The 20,175-nt window shown below is 34.1% G+C and overlaps 1 protein-coding gene across 2 annotated transcripts; it reads left to right on the forward strand.

The window, feature by feature from the left end:
• Positions 1–4,437: 4,437 nt before the first annotated feature.
• On the forward strand, positions 4,438–20,005 carry LOC145614402 (uncharacterized). 2 transcript variants are annotated; one of them, XM_081669451.1, is made up of 11 exons: positions 4,438–4,637; positions 4,720–4,938; positions 6,780–6,875; positions 12,269–12,357; positions 12,446–12,577; positions 14,083–14,203; positions 15,479–15,569; positions 15,654–15,763; positions 16,040–16,191; positions 16,931–17,027; positions 19,391–20,005. In XM_081669451.1, exons 1-11 carry the CDS (start codon positions 4,557–4,559, stop codon positions 19,682–19,684), a joined length of 1,482 nt encoding a protein of 493 aa, XP_081525577.1. In that variant the 5' UTR covers positions 4,438–4,556; the 3' UTR covers positions 19,685–20,005. The 2 variants fall into 2 exon arrangements, with proteins under 2 accessions (XP_081525577.1, XP_081525578.1); XM_081669452.1 differs by having other exon boundaries at positions 4,451–4,637; positions 12,449–12,577; positions 19,391–20,003.
• Positions 20,006–20,175: the final 170 nt, after the last annotated feature.

The following is a 20,175-nucleotide window of genomic DNA, read 5'->3' on the forward strand; positions in this document are numbered from 1 at the left end:
CCGTGTTTTTTAAGTGTTACAGTTTGACCGGCACATAGTTTTAGGCAATTTAATTGACTTAAATAAAATAAGATGTAAGTGGGGTAGTTGGAGTATTCAAAAATTGTAAAAGAAAGATAGTGGGGTTAATAGTTTATTGAAAATTAATGAATGTGAGAGGAAAGATATAATAAAAAAGTAGTAGTGGGTTTGGGTGGGGACCATGAGAGGAGAGAGATATAATATTTTAATGTAGCTTTTTACCAAAAAAGGAAGTGTAACACTTAAAAAAACACGACCGGAAATGGAAAGTGTAACACTCAAAAAAGCACGGAGGGAGTATAGTTTTATTAAAATAATAAAAACATATTTTATAATAACAGTAAGGTCAACTTACATGTGTGCGAAATTTAAGTGGCCAGAGGGAGTACAATATTACTTCTTCAGTTTTATAATATAGTACTCCCTCTGTGTTTTTTTAAGTGTTACAGTTTGACCGGCATATAGTTTTAGGCAATTTAATTGACTTAAATAAAATAAGATGTAAGTGGGGTAGTTGGAGTATTAAAAAATTGTAAAAGAAAGATAGTGGAGTTAATAGTTTATTGAAAATTAATGAATCTGAGAGAAAAAAGTAGTAGTACATTTAAAAAAACACGGCCGGAAATGAAAAGTGTAACACTTAAAAAACACGGAGGGAGTAAATATATATGGATGAAATGGTTCGAACCCTTGACCTCTTTGAAGAAATGTTATTGTTTAACCATCTAGGCAAATTGTTGGTTATGCTTTAATGTTTCACACTAAATAATATTATACCATAAAAGTATTGAATATACATACTACATACACACTATTAAATGCTCTTAAAAATTAGCACTTGCACAACTACAAAAGTAGTATCCCGGGGCAACGCCCGGGCTACTCACTAGTTGAGATCTAAATAGTGTAGTTTGAGTCGGATTATGACACGTACAAAAGTCCATGAAACCCATCACATTGCCATTTCCCTGATGACTTTTTTACCGTCACAATATTTTCAACCATTCTAGCTAAGTAAATGGCTCGATAAATTCGGTCGCTATTAGTTAATTCACATTTGGCATGTACCGTTTCCAACTTCTTAGTAGAAAAGCTTAGATAATTATGATTTCGGTTCATATCCAAAATTCATGGCCATCCTCATATACACTTGTGCAAATTTTGGGATAAATGTACTATTATACCCCTTGGCTTGGACCTTGCAAAGTTGCAAATTTGCAAATCCCATAGGCAACCGGGGTTTAGTGTCACACACACACACAAGCATCATATGTACTATGTAAACATCCCCAAAGTAGTTGAAGCAGCTTGAAAAAGGCCTAAAAATGGTGTTTGGAACAGCAATAAGGTTATTGATTGCCAAGAAACCAAAGCCAAAAATGAAACCAATAGAACTCAAATCTCAACAACCTGAACAAACTCAAACCATTACTCGCGCCATCTTTGACATCCTCAAGGACCACGGTCCTCTCACTATCGCTCAAACCTGGGAACGACTTCAGGTTCCTCCCTCTTTTTCAATTGTTTTTTTTTTTTAATCGAATGTTGATGATTTAATGTTTATTTCGGAATAGTATAAGGTTTTCTTGACAAATATTTGTTATTATGTAAATGTAATTGCTGATTAATATTTGATTTTGATATAATTTTGTTCATTACTTATGATTAATAGTATGTAATTCTTTCTTCGTATTATTGAATTGCTGATCATTTTTTGCTTTTGGGATGTTAATTTTTTGCTTTGCTGGTCATTATTTGAAGTGAATTAAAGTCTGTAATTTCACAGAAAAACGATAGTTCTAAGATTTCACCAAAATAACATAAATAAAAGTTTTAGGGCAGGTCTAATCAAGGTTGATCGGGTCCAATTAGGCTTAAACACGAGGTGAAATGAGGGTTGATCAACCAATTTAGGTTGTCACGTTAATAGTTCAAATTACACCGTCTATCTATGTAATTAATAGTTATATGCGGAGGGAGGACTGCCCTCACTCTTGAAGAAGCAGTGAAAGCTGAATTTGATACTATGAGGCTTCAATGTACCAATTTTCCCTTGCTTCAATGCTCTAAATTGTTGATGATGTAGATTTTTCAATGCTAAGACTTTTAATAATCGTGTATATTTTGATCATATATGTGTGTCTTATATAGTCGGCTTGTACTTTGTATAAGAAATCTTACCTCAATCCTGAATTTTTCTTGTTTTCTTGGTTGTGTGGCATGTGTGCCTAACTTGGTGTTCTGATTGATTTGGGAGCATAGGCTGCAGTTATCCTAACGTTGTTCCATTATATGCATGGTGATTTTGATGCATTTTAAAAGTGGAAATCGTTACAAACATTTTAAAGATTTAAAGCGTGTCCATAATGTTTTCATTGTTACAAGTTCTGATGCTGTTGTAAGGTACTTCGTATTTTCAAAATTAGGATCGTGGCTTGTTTGGCTGCTCTAGATCTGTTGCTGTAACTTTCAGGCACCTTCAACACAATTTGTCTTCTGAATGATATTTACCTTTTTACTTTTGTATTTGATTATTGCCATATTGGTTTATCATCTAATGAAATTTTGTCAAAAGTTTGATAGCTAACGAGTATTGAGCATTGCCTTCTAGCTTCTATGATCACGAATCCTTTCATGTGGATTGTGGACAAAATTCCTGGGCAGTTGAGGAGCTCATGGTTTACCATTTCCTAAGTTCAATCTTCATTTTCGAGTTTCTGTTATGTGATTGCTAAGATTTTTGTGTAATTTCAGAGTGTTGATTATTCATAATTTACTTTTAAAATGTTAATTTAGTAGTTTGAATAATCATATGCTTGCTTAAACTATCAAAAGTGTGTTAAATAGACTGATTTGAGTAAGTGATTTACCCCGAAAGGGTTTGAGAATATGCTGTCTAGCTACTAGATTGTACAAAGTACTCCTTGTTTGTTTTGGTCATCTTTGATTATCCGATGTATGTATGGCATAAGGAATACTAGCAACTTGTTTTAACCAAGCTGTAATACCTTTCAGGAAGTTGGTTTGAAGGAACTAACAAGCAAAACACACATGAAAACAGTTATGAGGTGGATGCGAGAGAGACAAAAACTTAAAATGATTTGTAACCATGTTGGGCCTCATAAGCAATTTCTGTATACCACCTGGTTCACAAAGGCAAATATCAAGCCTGCAAAACCCGGAAGTTGTGCCTCAAAGTAGTAAGATGTGTGCATCACCATTAGTTTACCATTCAAGAATCATTCAGGCTTTGGAAACGTTTTTGTGTCAATTAAATCATGGCTTTGTCATATGTTTCTAGCAGTTGCTTGGTTTTGCTGTGAAAACATCTTTCATGGATGTTATGAACTTCATATCTTTGTAGCCTGTACCTATACCTTTTTTTTTTTTTTTTTTTTTTTTTTTTTTTTTGACACAAGTAAAATACAAATAGCAAAATCAATGAACGGGAAGCTAATCAAGGAAATTTTTTGCTCGTTGCCTACGAAGACTATGGTTGGTTACTTGGTTATATCTTGTAAGACTTGTAAACTAACAAATCCCTAAATGGATCACAATTTGTTGGACATTGTATCTTGAGGATGCTAAAATCTCTAATCATTTTTACATATGATATAATTCAACTTTTGATTTTGGAAAATATTTAAGGGGCCAAGATTTGAACTATCTCACTCAAAATGCCACAAAATTAATTGATTTATTATTTACATTTCATATTAATAGAATACTATTGGTGAATAGATTTCCATTTTTTTTATTTTATTTTATTATTATTATTATTATTTTTTTTTTTTTTTTGTGTGTTAAGAAAGAGAAACTGTAGAGATGTTGGCAAGTATGCGATGCCGAACTCATTAGTTAGATCCTTTACCGATAATTTTCAAGTATGTTGTTCGATTCATTGTTTCACTTGAGTATTTACTTTAACTGGCAAACGAGTGACTACCTCATTGAAGAAAATACTGATGATGGTGCCTATGGTTCAGATAACTCTCTTCGGTTATGATAGGAGTAGGACATTGATCTTATGTTAAGTCTCTACTCTCTAGTTGGTTTTCTAATTTGCCCACCAAAGATGACACCGTACCATGGCACACTAATTCTATTAAGTTCAACTAAGTACTACTGGTGTATTTGTACTTTCGATAATGGTCTGTGCAACCTTTTGTATGCCTAGGGTACCTAAAATGGCCCAAATCGGAAAGTGGACCTGAACCGTACCGTCAGATTCAGGTCCATTGTCGGTCCACATGAACCGGTCTAGGTCCAATCCGGTTCTGGTCCTGGGTCTGGATTGGTGTTCACCCTCAAGTATACATAAAATGGCCCAGACTGGGAGATTCAGGTCCATTACCGGTCATCGACACCAGTCCAAACCAGTTCGAGTCCGGTATCTTTAGTGAACTGAAAAAAAAAAAAAAAAATTGTCCAGTCAGCAAGAACCGTAGAGTTATAGACTGATAAGTTTCCGATTAAGCAACTAATAGAATTCGCCTAGAAATCAAAATTGATGAGAAGATTGAGAACAACTAACAATGGTGAAAGCTGTAGTCGGTGAAGAAACCCGCCTTCAGTTAGCCGAAGATCGTCTTGCTCAATCTGCAATCCCTGCTCAGGTTTTCTTATCTCTCTCCTCAAAAATCCCTAATTTTAGGGCATCATCGCATTATAATTCAATGTTTAATTTTGATTTTCCAGGTAGGGTTAGTGATTGGCAAGCTTAATTCAAAATTAGATCGAGGTTTCATCTTTGATTTAGTTCCAACACCCCCAAATGATGCGGGAGATCCTCCATGTTCAATCATTGATCCTCTCAAAGGGGCTGCTGATAAGAAGAAACTTTCTAAGCCCAAATCTTCTGTTGATTCTTCGTCGCTTTCGATCGATAAGGAATGGGTCGCAGAGCACGCTCGTCAGGTTATTTCAATTCTGAATTAAAGAATTATGTGTTTAATTTGTGTATTTTTCAATAATTGGTTGTTGAATTGCATTTTTCTGGTGGAGGATATGTCATTTGTAGTACATTGCTTGTGAATTGCAGTTGAGTTTGGGTTTAAGAGTGTGGAATGTTAATGGAACTGCTATAAATTTGTAGTTGGATATTCGCCAATTTTGGGAGATGATGTAGGTGGTTGGTGTTACTATTCTTACTAATAATGTGAAATTGCATGGTATTCAAATTGTGTTTACTCTTTACTCTTTAGCTTGAGAATCCTCCGATAATTATCAGACTTTTATTGGCTATTAAGCTATGTGTTGTTTTTTGATTGGTTTTAGTGATTCTTTGGTGTTGTACATTTATTGCCAACTATGGATTTTTCGACGAAGTAAAAATTTATTCATTAATAGAAGAATCATACAAAATTTACTACAAAAATCAAGCCTAGCAAGTACAAATTAAATTGGATCAATAATATTCTAATTGGGCAAAATTGTGATTCTTGTCGATGACATCTGACATTGGTGAATACTTTCTCATACCGTTGTTTGATATAGATTTCCATGCGGGGTCATTTAATCTATTATAATTTTGAAGTAGAACATATTTTAACGAGATTTGTTGTAGGTGTAAAATTGACCTTTGTTGCGACACCGCATAAATCTTCATCAACAAAGAATTTTTCTTGCATAATTAAAATACATAGCTGTAACTTTAAGGACACAGATAAAACCCAACATATGGGTAGATATGACCCAAAAATTGTATAACTTTGAAATTAAATATTGTATTACTTTGAAAATGGTAGTTTAGAATGTTATGAGTGGGAGATTCAAGAATGAAACCCTTACCTTAATTACTACCATGTAAAGACCCTAGTTCATGCTACAAGTCCCATTTAACTTATAAGTTATTGAATTTAATTGATGGGATAAAAAAATAATCGAAGTTAAAGATTACTTAATGTAAGTTTCCTTGGAAAAAAGCTGTTAATTTTTTTTTTTCTCAATGTACCCTTAAGGCCGTAACCATGTCCTAAATTTCAGACGGCCCCCCGTGTCTTGATTTTCGGGATTGACGTATGAGACATTAAGATCCATACCAATATTGGATCCCTCATATCTGAGTCTAGGCAAGAGATTACATAGATTTTGTCCTTGTTGCGCTGCGTGGGTTTTATTTTTATTTTTGTTGGATTTGAGTTGCTTAAAGTTGGCATTGGATTGTAAGGGATGGAGGAGGAAGTTTTTTGTCGATGACTAAACGAAATAATCATTTTTGGTTCATGTAGCCGACCCTACTTATGGCCATTATGGGATTAAGGCTTTGGTTGATTGATTGAGTTGCTTAAAGTTCTATCTACCACTTTATATGTAGAGGTTGGTAATTGGGGGCTTATGATGTGATTCATGTGAAAGCCTCAAAAGGAAGTCATTTGGAGCAATTAGGAACAATTCTGTGCAATAAGACCCTAAACTGTGCACAGTACACTGCGCTAGACCTCTAAGTCCTGGGAGCTAGTTATTTATATAGCTTCTATGAGGGTTCACATTATGGGGATCTCAATTTTGTTGTATTTCTGGCTCTCCTCCTTTACTTTCATTTCTATTACTTATTTATGAATCAAACAGAAAAGTATGTATTAATATCTGATTTGGCACTCTTTGAAAAATATTGATGGAAGTAAGCCTTATCGTTAGGATTCATTGTGCATCTATAATATTCGGATCCAAACATTTTTCTTTAGCTACACTAGTAGTTTAAAATTCTCTCTATCTCATCACCTGCATTCAAGGTTGTTAATTTTGTTGTTTTGCAGGTTTCTCGGTTGCTGGTAGGTGGTGTTAAGGTTGTTGGTATATATGTATGGGTCGGTGAAACTTCCTTCAAGAACTCAACTTTAGTACTTTGCCAGGTAAATATATTGCTTCTACCTTACTCTTTGTGTTAATGCAGTATTCTTGATTTTTAAATTTCTGCAAAGGCATGGGTCTGTAGACTCTGTACAAATCTGATGCCTTTGAAACCTCAAAATTTCACAAATAGAAACATATTTGTCGCTTGTCTTTGAATGCATGATAGAGGCCTAAGTTGTGAGTTTAATAATATATTCCTACTGCAGGCTATAACACCACCTCATGACCAATTGAACATTATATATTTCTGAAACAATAGTGCTTCTACTCTTCATTTTGTGACCAACCATCCCATTGATGGGGATATTTAATTAGAGGTATACCATCTATTTTGGGATGTTTATCATGTATACCATGTTAATGTCTTTATGTAATAATGGTTATGGCTGAGCATAGGAGAAAATGCTAAAGACATCTGTAAAGGTGTAAATCTCTCCCCTGCTTCCAAATTATATTTTAGTCAATCAAGCTATGCATTAGGTATAGTTAAGACCAAAAATTATTTAAATTATAAGACCAAGGGGGCAATTCATATCCTTCAAATAGGCTTGGTGAGAAATTATACACCAAAATATCATGTCACTCCTATCCTACATAACATCAACAAATGACATAACATTGAAATTGCAACAGAATTTTTCCGCCTCATATTCTTACCAAAATTGAAGTTAGAAACTTGTATATGCATCGAGAATAGTCAAAGTATTTAACACTAATTGTGTACAAATAATGATGACCTCTAAGAGGTTTTTCAGGCATAGATAATTTGCGTTGTGTTCACAATCACAATAGGATGACGGTATCAATGTCGTGGAATCAGCAAGTGTATTTTGTCATATATATTGTGTAAATTGACAAACTATAAACTTTTCCATTTTGTCAACATATATTATGATGCATTTTGGAACTCAAGGTTCTTCATGTTAATTCATGTGTCTGGGAAGTCCATAAAATTTCAATTCCAGAAATGCAATACTGCTCTCTTAGTGCCGACGTATTAGAACTTAGAAGGGTATTCTATTGTAATTATGCTTTTAATTGTTAACAGATTTCTAGGTGAAATGGTAGCCGGAGAGTTGCATTAGTTTATTATTTTTCTTAGAGTCAGCTTTCAGGAGGAATAAGTGACTGATGTTCCAAAAAGAAGAAAACGGAAAGAGTGTAAAAATGGGAGGTCATCACTAGAAAAACTGATTTCATACATCCAAAATGAATTTAGTAAATGATCATCTTGATTATATCACTTATAGTTTTATTACTATTTCTTTATTGAGACAGAAGGACGTACCAATGGAAGTCTTCAAACAATGCTTGTCCTTCCTCTTTTCTTAAATTTAATAAGAGAAAGTAGAAGCTCAATTCTTGTGTCTGTGTCATTACTGATGAGTGGAAGGACCACAACCAGCTTTGGTGTTTGCATTGATGCTGGCGAGTGATTGGTGGTGTGATGGTGGAGTGGAGAGAAAGGTGTTTGAGGGAGGAGCTCTGCCTTGTAATTATGAAAAGAAGGCCTGGGTTAGGTTGATGGGTTTTGGCTAGGAATTGTAAATTTTAAGGTATAACATAGTATTTCAAATGCTTCATTTATTGGTTTTAATCATTATCGTAGGTCTTGACCAATCTTCAATCAATCAACCAAAGCCTTAATCCCATAGTTTGCTTGCAGCACCTCGAGACAAACGCAAGAAATGGGAGAAATGAAAACGAAAAGGCCCGAGTGGACTAATCTTCTCGAAGGTCTTTCGCTGAACCCTCTTTGAAAGCGGATTTTTCTGCTTATTCAATGGATTTTTCGTACCTTCTTGGCTTAGGTTTCAAACTGAACTTAATGGCCTTGAAGCCCCGCCGCTAGCAGAAGCTAAGCGCTTTGGAAAGCGCGCTAAAAATGTTGCTTCAGTTTCCGTGCAACAGTCCACCGGTAGCGGAAGAGAGGGAGGGTTGGTGACATGAACCAAATTTGATCATTACAAAAATCTTACTCCTCCATCCCTTAAGATCCAATGCCTCATTCTCATGCAAATCCATATACTTCATGTTCTTCCTAACTCCTTCCAACCAAATCATTTTCGGTCTCCCTCTCCCTTGTTAACCCCTCCATGGTCTCACTCTTCCATTCTTTGTACCGGTGAACTCTCGGGTTTCCGTCTTACATGCCCAAACTAACGCAGACGATTTTCCTTTAGTTTGTTTGCAATGCTTGCTACATCTACTTTCTTGCGAATACCCTTATTTCTGATTTATCTCTTGGAGTAATCCCGCACATCCACCTTAACATGCGCATTTCCGTAATCTCCATCTTTTTTAATGTGATTCTTCTTAGAAGCCCAACATTTTGTACCATACCCTTCAACTGTAAGGAATGCTTCGGTCACATAGCACTCTCGTGACCGCTCTCAATTTAAGCCACCCCGACTTAATCCTATGGGCCACGTCTTGATCATTCATCATTGTCACCATTTTTGTGGATGATTGACTTGAGATACTCCAATATAACGGGGTCTAAATACATTAATGTTAGGGTTATGGTAGTGCTTGAGTATATAAGAGAAGCAGGCTAGCATTAGGATGTTTGGCAGAGTGAGTGACATTTTGAATGTGAGATTAGTAGCCTCAAGCTACCACCAAGAGTTATAGCCCAAAGTTACATTTATCCTGTAAGCTTTTGCTAGTTTCATTTAAAAAAGACTCAAGCTTTCTTATTAATCTTACAATCAGATTACAATATTTGCAGCAGCAATACTAGTCTATAACAGTTACATCAAGAAAAAATAAACCACTGCCGTATTTCATTTTTTGATTCATACTCAAGTTCGACATGTTTATCTGACTTCTACTACCATAGGACCATAGGTTGGAAAAATGAATGGGTAGAGTGGTGTTCTGGCTTTGATTTCAATTTGGTATAGTGTTGTTTTGTGACCAAGGCATAGAAATTCAGAAGATACAGGACTAAACACCAAAAGTGTATAGCATTTTCACTTTGGATACAGCTAGGCTTCAACATTCTCTACTAATTTTGATTTATCAGTTATCACTTCATATGATATTTTTTCTTATACCTCATTTTAGCGCTGATCTACTCAAATCTTCAGAATTTTGGGACACCGGAGAATTAGTTTTAGAATCCATACATTAACATGTATTGAATATTAAATATAGTCATTATTTAATCATCTCATCACCATTATATTTCTGATAATTGGGTATAACTTATCATTCCCAAACAACATAGATGATGACAATAACTTAGTAATACAAACAACAATAATTGGAAAAAGATTTAGGCTAACATCAATTGTTTGATCTAGTTTTTCCATGCTGTAGTATTTAGTCAAGACTAGATACTACATCTGTGAGTCTGTGACATCAGATTGGAATCCCCCAGTTTTCTCTAGAGGATAAGCTTTTTCACGTACTCTCCAAATCTCTTTAGCCATAGATATGTCGTCTGGTATGACAGTGACACGTTTAGCATGAATTGCACACAGCTTAGCTGCTTCAAAGAGATCAACAAGGTATTTCTCTGATGCTATGTGAAGAGTAGAGATAGCTTGGTCCTCTAACTGTGTGCCAACTTTCTTTGCTATTTCACATACAATTTTTGTGAAAGGATTTTTTCGAATAGCATCCCGAGACTTTTGGTTGTCATGAGGAACAACTTTGCGAGGCCGATTGCTATGGTGCATCATCATGCCATCTCGTGAAATAGACTTACCTGCAGTTTTCAATTGCTTTTTTATAACCTTTAATGATGAATATCTCTGTGGAGTCTGTTTGGTACGAGCCATTGGAGTTTTCTTCGTTGTGAGATATGAAACGTTAATGGTTGAATTATTATTTGTCGCTCTCTCTTTCTTTGAGAAGCTTTGTGATTATGAAGGGAACTGAATCATAAAGGATCATTTATATAAAACCTAATTTACAAAATAGAAATTCGGACTTTTTGTGATTATAATAATCTCACAATCCATTATGATATGGAAATCGTGGATTACTTTCTTTAGAATATTTACAAAAAGTGTATAAAATCAATAAAACAAGGAAACAATATCGCAATGATATATGTAAATAATGAAAAAATGATTATTTCCTCCATCACTCTTTTTGACCATATTATTATGGTAGAAAAGAAATTATGTGGGGCTTTGTTAGTTTCATAATATCAACTTTTACAATTTTTATTCTTATATTATTATTGATATTTAACATATAATTTGCTTTGGGATGCATAATTTTATCCTTGTTGCAATTTTATTAGTACGGAGGAAGTATTTTTTCAATGAGAATGTAGTTACATGAAAACATTCTTACATATATTAATGTAACTAGTGCCAATTGTTTACGCTAATTGTATATACCATCCGTTCCAAAATAAGTAACACAATTTTGATTTTATTTTACTATTCATGTTTTTATCAATACAATCTCTCCTTAGACTAGACCTCTCTTGGAAATGCTTTAATTGCTAGTATAGTCACCATTTATATGTGAAACTAAAATTAATTTATCAATTAACAGTCATGTGACCAGACCTGTACCTTATAAGAGTAGTCAAAGATTAACAATTGCATACAAAATTAAATCACATTAAACTCAACTTTTGCAAAATTATGATCTTTGTGGATGTGATCAAACCTACGTATCCTTTTTCACACTCTTTCCCATATCGCTGTTTGCAAAACCTTCTATGCAGGGTCTGACAAGATCTGAACTCAGTTGAGAATTGCATAAACTTTGAAAAAAGATAACTTAAACCCAAATATGGGTTAAGATACATTGAATAATGGAGATTTATTGTGACAATAATTATAGATCTTGCTAAAAATAAGAAAAGAAAAAGGGGCTTCCTACCGCCGTAAAGGCTGGTGGCGGCCCCAAGATGAACAAGAAAGAACTAGGTGTGTGAGAGAAGAGAGATAGAAGGAAGAAGGCTAGTAGATTGCTGAACTATCTAAACAAATCTCATTTAAACATATTTTGTCTTCAAAATTTATTACTTTATTTGAGGCTGTCTTATTTGTATGTGAAATTGTGAATTTGTCTGAGGAAACTTATTTTGTTTGGAACAGATTAATGTATTTTTTGTGAACTTTTGTCCGAATATTTATGAACTTTATTGGTGTGAAATAAGTCAAAACAAGTTGAATTAAATGGGACCTTAGTACTTCTGCATATTTTGTTTAGATACTTCTTATCATTGTAATCTTTGGCCATATAATAGTATTCCCACCCTACATTCTTTCAGATTCTTTTTCTGGTGGCATTCTTTATGCACAAACAAGTTAATGAGCTATGGATTTGAAAATTCTATGTGCCTAAGCTCCATATTTTTTTTGGTGTGTAGTCAATGGAATGAATTGACTAGATTTTTTATTTTTATTTTTAAATTCAGACTGTTACAGGAGTAGCAGATGCAGCTCCTTTATTGGAAAGTGGTTCTGATGAAATGTTGCTTCTTCACATATCTTATAGCCCTAGGAGGTAACTTTATTTTTTTCCTGCTGCCATTTTCTTTTCTCCTTTAGATTGTTTTTGTCCGAATGGTTATGAGATTGACATATCACTCAAGCAGGTGGACGTGTCGAAATTGCTCAGTGTCCTCAAATATAACATCAAGTAGCCTTCGACCTTGTGATTTTAAATTGGGAAAAGTTCTAAATTCCCTCCAAACTTTTCGGTGCATCTACAATTTTTGTATGAGGTATATCTCTAGATGTATTGTAAAATTATTACTTTGGCTCATGTTTGTTTGTGATTGTTGGATGTTTGTTATTTTTCCCTTTATCCATCTGTTATTTTAAATTCATGTACTAAGTATTCTGCTTTGCTTATCTCCTAATTAAACCAGGGTTATCTTTTTTCTGTTTTTTTTTTTATACAAAAGTCAGTTCATTGACTTATGAAAAAAAATCAGGATTGATAATTTTTTTTTTCTAGCAGTAGGTTGGGAGAATTTGATTTGTAATTAAGTCATTCACTAAAGTCCCCCTTTTTTTTTTTTTTTTTTTTTATCTTTTATTTTTTATCCGGAAAAAGGAATAGTAACTCTAATTTTATCCGTAGGGATGGGAATGCTGTTGCTCATCACCTTGCTAGTTTAGTGCCATTTGGTTGTGAACAGGTCTGGGAGAATCACTGTCCTTCGGTCATTGCTCCGGTGCTCCCTATGTACTTATGGACACTTTGTCCATTGATTAATGAAATGGCTCCTAAACTTCCCCCCCCCCCCCCCCCCCCCCCCCCCCCCAAAAAAAAAGAAATAAAATATTTAGCTAAGCTATTATGATTAGCAACAAAAAAAATAGGTGGTGTAGAGAGAGAGAGGAAATATACCATCATATAAAGCTAGGAAAAATTTTAGTTATTGCATTAAAAACTTACCATAATTTCTATATGACATTAAATCACATTGCTATAAGAAGCCACACCAACGGTGGCTTGAAGTGAATAGATGTTTGTAGAGAACTAGTGATCAATTAGGGAAGGAGGCTGATAAGCTTTTGTCTTCTAATTTTAAAGCAAAGAGAATTGGCATCATATGGACTTGTGGTAAGTAGAATGGCTGAGATTCTCTTTATAATTATTAAAGGCTTACAAGGCCACTAATTACTAATTCTAAAAGGTTTATTATAAGTCTGAGTTGTCTTATCATGACTCCTTTGAGTCTGGAGGTTGAATTTGACCACCCAGTTCAAAGAAAACTCAAGTGTTTTCTTGTAATAATGATGGTACTTGCAATTTAGGTATTGTTTGGCTGCCAAAAAAAAAAAAAAAAAATTAAAAAAAAAATCCGGGAATTGAAAATTCATAATATAGGATTTATTTGGTTGACCGTAAACACTGAAAATGTTGGAAATGTAAATTTATGGAATTTTCAATGCCCACAAAATATGAGAATTAATTACTAAGCCTCCCTTGGTAACTCAGCATTCCCATGATTTGCAAATGCCTTCATAACAAAATAACAACCTAACAACTTTAGCCAATTCTTAGGAAATTTTATGTGGGATTTTAATTTCGATGAGATACAAATGCCTATGGCAATACAGTTCTCATGTCGACCAAATAATACCATAATTTATCATTATTATTGAAGACCATTCCTATAATTTATTTTGCAGAATTAACTTGTGGTTTTTCTCAAACTAATTATGTAGGCATTAGCATATACTAATGGTGTTTAAATTTTGTTATAATCATTATCAGATTGCCATTTACTCATGAAAATATGTCAAAAGCCAAATTGATGAATGATGTCTTACTTGATGGGATTTCAAATCACGTGAAGGAGCTAAAAGGAGCAAAAGCAATCGTTGATGGTGATTTGGTAAGGTTTCTACTAATAAAACTTCATCTCACTCTTCTCTGTTAATATTAATTACATCTTTCATGAGGGTTTTTATTTATTCATTTCATTTTTCTTTGTTTTTTTGGTACACAAGATAGGACAAAATATAAGTAGCAATCGCTATATATATTTTTTTTCACTGATTTTATTTACTACTTATGTTTCACCCTTTTTTTTTTTTGAACAAAAGGCTTTGCACAAATTTCTAGGCAAAAAATCTTAATGCTTAATTATTAAATTTAAGGGCTTCTCATCAAGGTTAAGAGAGAGATAGTGGGTATGATTAAATTATGACCCCACCACCACCACCATCCACCTTACCCACGGACCCACAACACCAACACCAAATTCTTGACACCAACACCAATTTTTTTTTTTTTAAACAGAAAGATGGTATTGATGAATTATACATTAAGACAATTCAAACAAAATCCCACATTATTTTGTTTTATAATAACTATAAATGACAAAAACTAGTCTGAGTAAAGTTTGTAAATGGAGTTAAGAGTCAAAAGATGTCAACTAATAAAAATCGTCGGAAGTATAATGTTTTTTCTAAAGCAAATTACATACACGCCCATATAATACACTTCTAGAAATTTATTTATTTCATTTTCCAAAAAAAAAAACTGTTAATAAAAATTCAACCATATTATAATATATTTATTTATTTCATACTCAATTGTACTGGATTCACCATGCGTAGCGTTCTGCATATCTGTTTTATACCACGTATCGTACCCTTTCCCATGTAATCTTGTTTTGTAGTATAATGGTTTTTGCAATACCCCTTTTATATACTCCGTCTGTTCTTTTTTTTCTACCCAATTTGCTTTATTTTATTTTTGGCTTACCCTTTTTGCTATCTTACCCCTTCGTCCCCACAATAATTACACATTATCTTTCCCTCTCTCTTAATTATTCACCTTTTTCTTATACAAACCCTCCTTTTTACATTCTCTTACTTTATCCTGCTTCATCTTACACATCCTTACATTCTTCAATAATTTTTAAAACTGCGAATTACTAGTAATTGAGTAGAATATAAAAATAACAGAGGAAGTACACGTATATGTCCCCTAGATTGAGTTTTATCTTATGCATGCATACATCAACCTTATTATTATTATGTTGGAGCATTGAAGTCTGTGTTGTCTATGATTGTGGTCCTTATGGCACTACCTTTTCGTATCCTTATGTATACATTATGACATATATATATTTTGGAGCTTCTCATCATGCTATCTTTGATAGGTTGATGTAATCACGGATGGGTCATGTGCATCTGGTGGTGTGCATGAAGTTGAAATTCTTTTTCCTTTTATGAAAGACACATCATCAGAAGGTGCTGATATAATTTTCAATCTTGCAATTACTGTCAATTTTGCATAAATTCTGAATATGTTGTTTTTTGTGGTTGTGTGTGAAGCCAGCAGCCAGAATAATGTTGTTGGTATCCTCGTTTTTTCGGGAACAGTGTGCTCATATTCATATCTGAACTCAAAAGAACCTATTTCACAAGCAGTGGCTGATATTAAGGTATTTTCAAATAGGATGTACTTTGGAATTTTGTTATTGTGTATAAGTTTCTTGTCTCAATATCTTAAATAATCAGGGACATTTTGTTCCATATACTTATGATACTAGTAGAATCTGATATGGCAAAGGCATGGCTTTAATGATGTATACTATTATGAGAATCAATAAGCAAGAATTATATCATCACTATCCTGTAGTAGGTTTTAGATTCTGTTGTCCTGTTCCTGGCTCTCATCTTACCATTTTCAATTCTACATGAATGTTTGTTTGATGTAGGAAGATATCATCATGAGCTTGAGAACCAGATTGGATATGATCTCTGACGAGGCTGATAGGGAAACTGCTACTGCTTCTGAAAATGGTTCTGAAACACATATAACGACATCCAAAATGGAATCTATCAACCAGATCATCCAGCAGCCCTTGAGGTAATTCTTGACATAGCAGTTTTTCCATATTGGGTGAGTTAGATAGAAAAAAATAAAAATAAAAATCCAATTTATTCTGATTGAGAATCAAAGTGCATAAAACTTCCTCTCTCTTTTAGATAGATTTTAAGGTTTCATGCTTGCCAATGAACAATAATTTCAACCGTTAATATCTTTAATTACAAATTAGTAAAAATTATAAATATTACACGTAATAAAGTAAACATTGAGACAGATCTAATGAAATCCCATACGACTATGTTTTTCTGTAAGTATAAATAACGAAATGCAGTTGTGGAGTATGTGACTAGTGTGCGCTGTAGAAATGTTGCCAGTACAAAAGAAAGGAGGAAATAGTTAATATCACTTGGTTTGTCATAAATGTCATAATTGCTTTTTTGGTTGATCGCCTTCTACAATGTTAATGTCCCACTTTATACCCCTTCCCTCCTAGCCCCCTAGAAAACAAACCCTTAGTATCTGTAGTAACAGATCTACATGCTTTCTTTTTCACTCTATTATCACTGTTCCCTTTTAAAAATATTTGTATTGGTCTTTTCAAAGCAATCTGCAATTAGCATAATGTAAGGCTTGTGTGTGCTTAGACCTGGTTATTGCATTATCTTTGTTGAATCGACCGAAGTTTGATGGAATGTGTTACTTGGAGTGGAGTCATGTTTGACATGCCCATCTTTTATCTTTATTTTGTATAAAATAGTTTTTTTTTTTATGGATGCAGAAAGCAATGCATGCTGACATTTCCGCGGAGAGTATTCATACCTTGGGTGGCAGGCACTTTCGTTTGTGATTATCTTTTGCCAGCTGAAAGCTTTGAGGTTTGTGGTTTATGTTTCATATGCCAAATATCCTGTTACTTTTTCTTTTCTTTTTTTTTTTTGCTGGAAAATAGAATTGGAAGAGGGTAATCATGCATATTATTCTGAAATATATAATTAGTGTATCAGTGGTGTGCGTGGCATAACTTGTTGAAAATTGCTTGTTAAATGTTATTATAAATCCTGGCAGAAAAGCTGTGAGGCAAACCATTGTTAGAAGGAACTGAACTTGGCTCCTGTTAAAATTTTGGGATATTCTCATTGGAAATCCTTAATTTGTCTGTTATATTTGGTAAACAAAAAAGTAAAACACAAATGGCCCTGTATTATTTTATATTAATCTGTCACCTTAATTATAAAAACTCGTTGAAAAAACTGTTACGTAAATACAAATTGATGAAAATCATTAAACATTTAGGGAAGTTTGCTTATGGGATTTTAGGAAATGGAAAAGGTAATCCAATTCTGTTTTCTTTTTATGGTGTTTAGCTGGTTTTATTTCATCTTAACATTCCTCAAAATATTAAAAAACCTCACTCACTAGTCCACCATAACTCCTACTCCATTGTGACTGAGTGACATGTCTTTCAGTGCCACCACGCTACTGGCATTTCCCAACCATTGACATCATTATGACACAAGCATCACCCAGCCCGGTGCTATTAGGCTTCCCCTACGCCATCTTTTCTCTGGTCCATTAACTCAATTGCCATTGACCACTAACATCTACCATACATGGTAGTATGGTACCACCCACAAAAAGTGACCACCTCAAAACCTGCCCACCATGCCACAGCCATCAACGACCCTCCCTAACAATGCTTACTCCACCACCTAACAGGTGTGCTAGAAAAGGAAGTTCTAGAGGAAAATAAAAGGGAAAAAAAAAAAGAAAGGGGTGAGAAATAGAGCTTGATAAATAATTACAAAATATTTACTCCTTTGCTTGATAAATTGGGATCTGCCTCTATTTTATTTTTTAATTTTTTAATTTATTTCCATTATGAGAACTGTCGAAGGCCAGATCTTAGCAGACAATCGTCAGTGATGGAAGTAGTGTGTGTGCGTGTGTGTACTAACACTGTTCAGATGACAGAATAAAAAGAAAGGAAAAATATTGCACTAAAGGATAATAATGCTAATGGTCTTCTTTCTTCTTCTCCTTCCCTGTAATCTTCCCACCATGTTACTTCCTTAACCTAATCCTTCTTGGCATTCTCCCCTCCATGTACTCTTCCTTAACCTTATCCTCCCTACTTTTCAGTGATTTATCACATGTACTGCATCACAGCAAGTCTGCAACAAATTCTTTCCAATTTCATTGTTTTAATTTTGAAAATGGTAAAAGGTTTCTGCTAAGGGCATGCCTGGTTTCCATTGACTTAATAAAGCGAGTAAAAGTTATTTGGGAAAGTTTACTAGGAATTATTTGAAGGATATTGTTTCACATCCTTGAAGTTTCGCAATGTTCCTCAGATAAAAATCTCCCTCTGATGTCTTCAAGCCTCTTGCATGACAACAAACAAATCCTCACAGCTATACCACCGCAATCTCCGCCACTTTCCTGCAAACCACCATATAAAGCCACTGAAAGTTTACCCTGAGGGGAGGGGAGGGAATAGACTATCCCCTTATGATTTTATTCTCATTCTAGGCATTAATAGGAAAATTCACATGATTTATCTCAAATATCAGCGGTGTTCCCATATTAATTCAAACTTTGGGTAGTCTTTGAATAATCTCAACTATGAAGGGTAAGCTAGCTAGAGAAGCAGTTGAAAATTGTTCAGTTAAAAGCTTATGGAAGTTGAATAGCTGTCTTGATTTGGGAAGCTATATTCACTTGTTGGAGTCAACAAGTTTGCTAATATAGACAGTTGAAAGTTTTTAGCTTAAAAAAAAGACCTGATTGAAGTGTTTGCTTAATAGAATTGAACATAATAAGTTAGCTGGATTTGAGTTTAAGTGGAAAATCAGCTGCTTGTGACGCTTGCCAATTCGAGCCCAAGGGTTTAATTAGAAAAAATTGACCTTGTGTTAAAGATGCATGACTTGTCATTTAACTGTGGAATGTTATTGGAAAAGAAAGAAGGTGAATACTTTTATACTATCTGCACTTTATGCTCTTCTGTAATTTCGTTAAACTTGTGCACTTGGCTCTCAAAAGTGTAGAAAGTGTGTGAGTACCCTGTTATATAAGCTAGTTTTATTTTTTACTTGTGCAGTTAGCTCCCAAATTAAGTTTATAATCACTTTCTTCCTTTTTTTTTTTTTTTTTTTCCTTTCTCTTCATCAAAAGTAAAAACTATGCACATGTTTTGCAATTTTCATTTCTTGATGTTTAGATAAACTATTGTTTACAGGCCCTTAGTGATCACTTTGTTGAGTTGTTGTCGATGGAAGCTCCTGAAGACGCCTCAACATTCTTACAACCAGAGAATGAACTGCCAAATTTGACTGCCAAACCATTCTGGAATGTAGTGGCCCCCTCTTATCAAATATCAGGTACTGCTCATATTGTAAGCCAAAGCAAGAACCCTATGAAGGGTGATCCCAAAAATTCAATCGCCAAAAATATTAATGCCTTGTTGGCTGGTTTCATTCTGCTCATTGCGATAATGCTGGGTTCAGTGTTCTATGCAAGGAGTTCTAATTGAAGATGTGTTTACCAGTAGTGATAAGTTGTTTTGTAGAAGACCATCGGTTGGTTTCATTGTAGTTTTCTTTTTACTTCACATTGTCCAATATAGTGACCCTGCAAATTTAATTAACTTACAGCAAATAGAGAAAAACAGCTTAGTTATGTATATTGGTTTATGATAGGATTTGTTTGAAGATTTCTACAATGATTGTTCTAGTTCACTGTGGTGAATCGCCCTTTTTTGGATATCAGGTCATGACTGACGACTACCTGCACTTTTATGCTCTTCTGTAATTTCGTTGTTCAGGTTTTGTTATTCCATTTTGTTGATGTTACTTTCTTCTGGAATGTTTTTGTTGCAACATTCTGTAAGATATTGCAGAGGGAGTATCAATGCATCACTTAAGGATTTACCGAAGCATTACAAGATCAATTTGGCATTAGCACGCATCACTTGCATGGCTTAAAAAAAAAAAAAAAGAATCTCCAGATTCATTAAGTTGAACA

The sequence above is a fragment of the Chenopodium album genome, chromosome 25, assembly GCF_948465745.1.
Source record: "Chenopodium album chromosome 25, dcCheAlbu1.1, whole genome shotgun sequence".
NCBI lineage: Eukaryota > Viridiplantae > Streptophyta > Magnoliopsida > Caryophyllales > Amaranthaceae > Chenopodium > Chenopodium album.

Coding starts and splice junctions, on each gene's coding strand:
- LOC145614402 (XM_081669451.1), top strand. CDS start 4,557: ATGGTGAAAGCTGTAGTCGGTGAAGAAACCCGCCTTCAGTTAGCCGAA. Junction 4,638..4,719: donor AATCTGCAATCCCTGCTCAG/GTTTTCTTATCT, acceptor TTGATTTTCCAG/GTAGGGTTAGTGATTGGCAA. Junction 14,204..15,478: donor CAATCGTTGATGGTGATTTG/GTAAGGTTTCTA, acceptor TATCTTTGATAG/GTTGATGTAATCACGGATGG.